The sequence below is a fragment of the Sus scrofa genome, chromosome 2 (genome assembly GCF_000003025.6).
Source record: "Sus scrofa isolate TJ Tabasco breed Duroc chromosome 2, Sscrofa11.1, whole genome shotgun sequence".
In the NCBI taxonomy this organism is placed as follows: domain Eukaryota; kingdom Metazoa; phylum Chordata; class Mammalia; order Artiodactyla; family Suidae; genus Sus; species Sus scrofa.
Window position 1 is genome coordinate 63,503,249 of NC_010444.4, and position 2,674 is coordinate 63,505,922.

Sequence of the window (2,674 nt, forward strand, 5' to 3'; positions counted from 1 at the left end):
GCATATATCTCTTTGAGGTAGTGATTTTGTTGCCACTGTGTATATACCCCAGTGCAAGATTTCTGAACCATATGGTAGTTCTATTTTTAATTTTTTTAAGGAAACTCTATATTATTTTTTTTGTTGACCAAACCAGTTTACATTCTCACCAGCGTTGTTCAGGTATTTTTTTTTCTTCATATCCTAGCAAGCAGTTGTTATCTTTTGTCACTTGGGTAATACAATTCATACCAGATGTAAGAATATCTCAGTGTGACTTTGGTTTGCCTTTCCCTGACGAGTAGTGATGTTGAACGTCTTTTCATTACCTGTTGGTCATATGTTAACATATAACATATAAATAACAGAAAACCAACCAGTCATTCACTTCAAAGTAAAAACCCTCTCACATGTGGACACCAATCTTCCATACTTTGATGAGTAGATATAAAGAGTAAATAAATATTTTGTACAGTTATGAAATGTGAGGCTTAAATTTTGCTATGTTTAAGGTCATCTCTGACAAAAAAACATATTATTTTGTTTATTCACACTTGCCTTTCAATTCAGACTCCACTGGGATTGGTGATAAATTTTTATCAATGATGGTGGTGGGTATTGGGGACCCAGGGTGAATAATTATATAATACCAAAAGACCAGTTATAAAACTCTGTAGCATGAATACAATGGAGCATGACAATGGGAGAAAAATTATGTATACATGTACGTGTAACTGGGGCCCCATGCTGTACAGTGGGAAGAAAAATGAAATAATAAATGAATGAATGAATGAATAAATAAATATGAATAAAGTCAGTATTATTGCAATAACTAAGGTAGTGACACAGAATTACAAATCCAAAGTGAAAACATTAGTTTCAGATTTTTCCTATGCAATTATAATTATATAAGTGGCTTTATCTGTCACATGTAGTTTTTTCAATGTGAGTGATAAAACTCATGACCACTCTTTCAGCAAAAAAAAAAATAAAGGCTTACTTGTTAAGATAAATGTCATTTCAGAGAAAAAAAAATCACCTTTACAAAAGCAAATATGTCCCATAAAGGAAATGGAAATTTCCAAATATTTCTCATCCATGGTTGGGAAAAACTTGGGAAAACAGAAAAATGGGAGACTCTACCTATATCAAACAGATGAAAAGTTTAATCAAATGAGTTACCTAAATCATATAGAGAGGCTGAAATCAAAGAAATGGAAATATTCAGCAATAAATATAAAGAGCAAGTGCTATTTCTACTATCAAATCAAAGAATTACTATTTCTGCCACTAACCTGCTGAGTCTTGTGGTCATGGGCACTTCTTCAGTCATAGGACAATTGGCCCTTTTATTGCTGCTACCCTAAATAATATTTTTAGAGCCCTCTTTATGTCTTTATTTCTCAGACTGTAGATGAAGGGGTTCAGCATGGGTGTGACCACAGTGTACATTACCGAGGCTGTTGCACTTGACTGTGGGCTGTGGGTAGCAGCAGAGCTAACATACACTCCTAAGCCTGTACAATAAAATAAGGAAACAACTGAGAGATGCGATGCACAGGTGGAAAATGCTTTATACTTCCCCCAAGCTGATGAGATTCCATGTATGGAAGAAACTATCCTGGAGTAAGAGTAAAGTATCCCAACAAGGGGAACACCACCAAACAGCCCAACTCCAAAATACATCACTGCATTATTAAGAAAGGTATCCCCACTGGCAATTTGGACCATCTGTTTTAATTCACAGAAAAAGTGGGGGATTTCCAAGGATGTACAGAAAGACAGCCTCAAAGCCAGTAAGCTTTGTAATAAGGAATTAAGTGCACCTATCACCCAAGATATTAGCACCAGAATTCCACAGAGAATAGGGTTCATGATGTCTGTGTAGTGCAGCGGGTGGCAGATGGCCACAAAGCGGTCATAGGACATCACAGTCAGAAAGAAGATGTCCAATTGTATAAAGAGTAAGAAAAAATACATCTGGGTCATGCAGCCTTCATAAGAAATGACTTGGCTTTGAATCTGTATATTCACCAGCATCTTTGGGATGGTGGTGGAGATGAAACAGATGTCCACAAAGGACAGGTTGGAGAGGAAGAAGTACATGGGTGTGTGGAGTTGGGAGTCTGAGCTGACAGCCAGGATGATGAACAGGTTTCCAAGCACAGTGATCAGGTACATGGAGAGGAAAAGCCCAAATATGAGAGGCAGCAGTTGTGGGTCCTCTGAAAATCCAAGAAGAATAAATGCTGAAATTTGTGTGTCATTGCCTGGAACCATGTAATCGTCCCCACTACTAGGAAAGAAAAAATAACATGATGAATTTATATGTGATTAGCATTAACGTAGTAAAATGCTATAAATTATATTTTGGAGTCATTTTAAAGGATCTTCTGTGATGTGTTATTTTAAAGTCCTGTCCAGACTCAGATTTTCCCCCAAGAGTTGATGTATTATAGAATTATGATGCAAAATTCTTTCATGCATTTGAGTAATTTGATGCATTTGAAGATGTTATAATATCATATTCTAGAGAAAAAGAACATGCTCCTGAGGACGAAATTCCCGACAATCAAATAATGAATAAAAAATACACATTAGCTAATTAAAACATATACTATTTCTTTTTTGAAGGTTCTGTTTTATTTTTAAAATATTTTTCTATTATAGTTGATTATAGCATTGTGCCAATTTC

General features: G+C 35.5%; 1 protein-coding gene across 1 annotated transcript; it reads right to left on the bottom strand.

Moving 5' to 3' along the window:
• Positions 1,309-2,259, bottom strand: LOC100521949 (olfactory receptor 7A17-like). The gene has a single exon (XM_003123394.1). The coding sequence runs from the start codon at positions 2,257-2,259 to the stop codon at positions 1,309-1,311; it is 951 nt and encodes a 316-aa protein (XP_003123442.1).

Excerpts from the sequence above, each read along its gene's own strand:
- LOC100521949 (XM_003123394.1), bottom strand. The coding sequence starts at position 2,259 with ATGGTTCCAGGCAATGACACACAAATTTCAGCATTTATTCTTCTTGGA.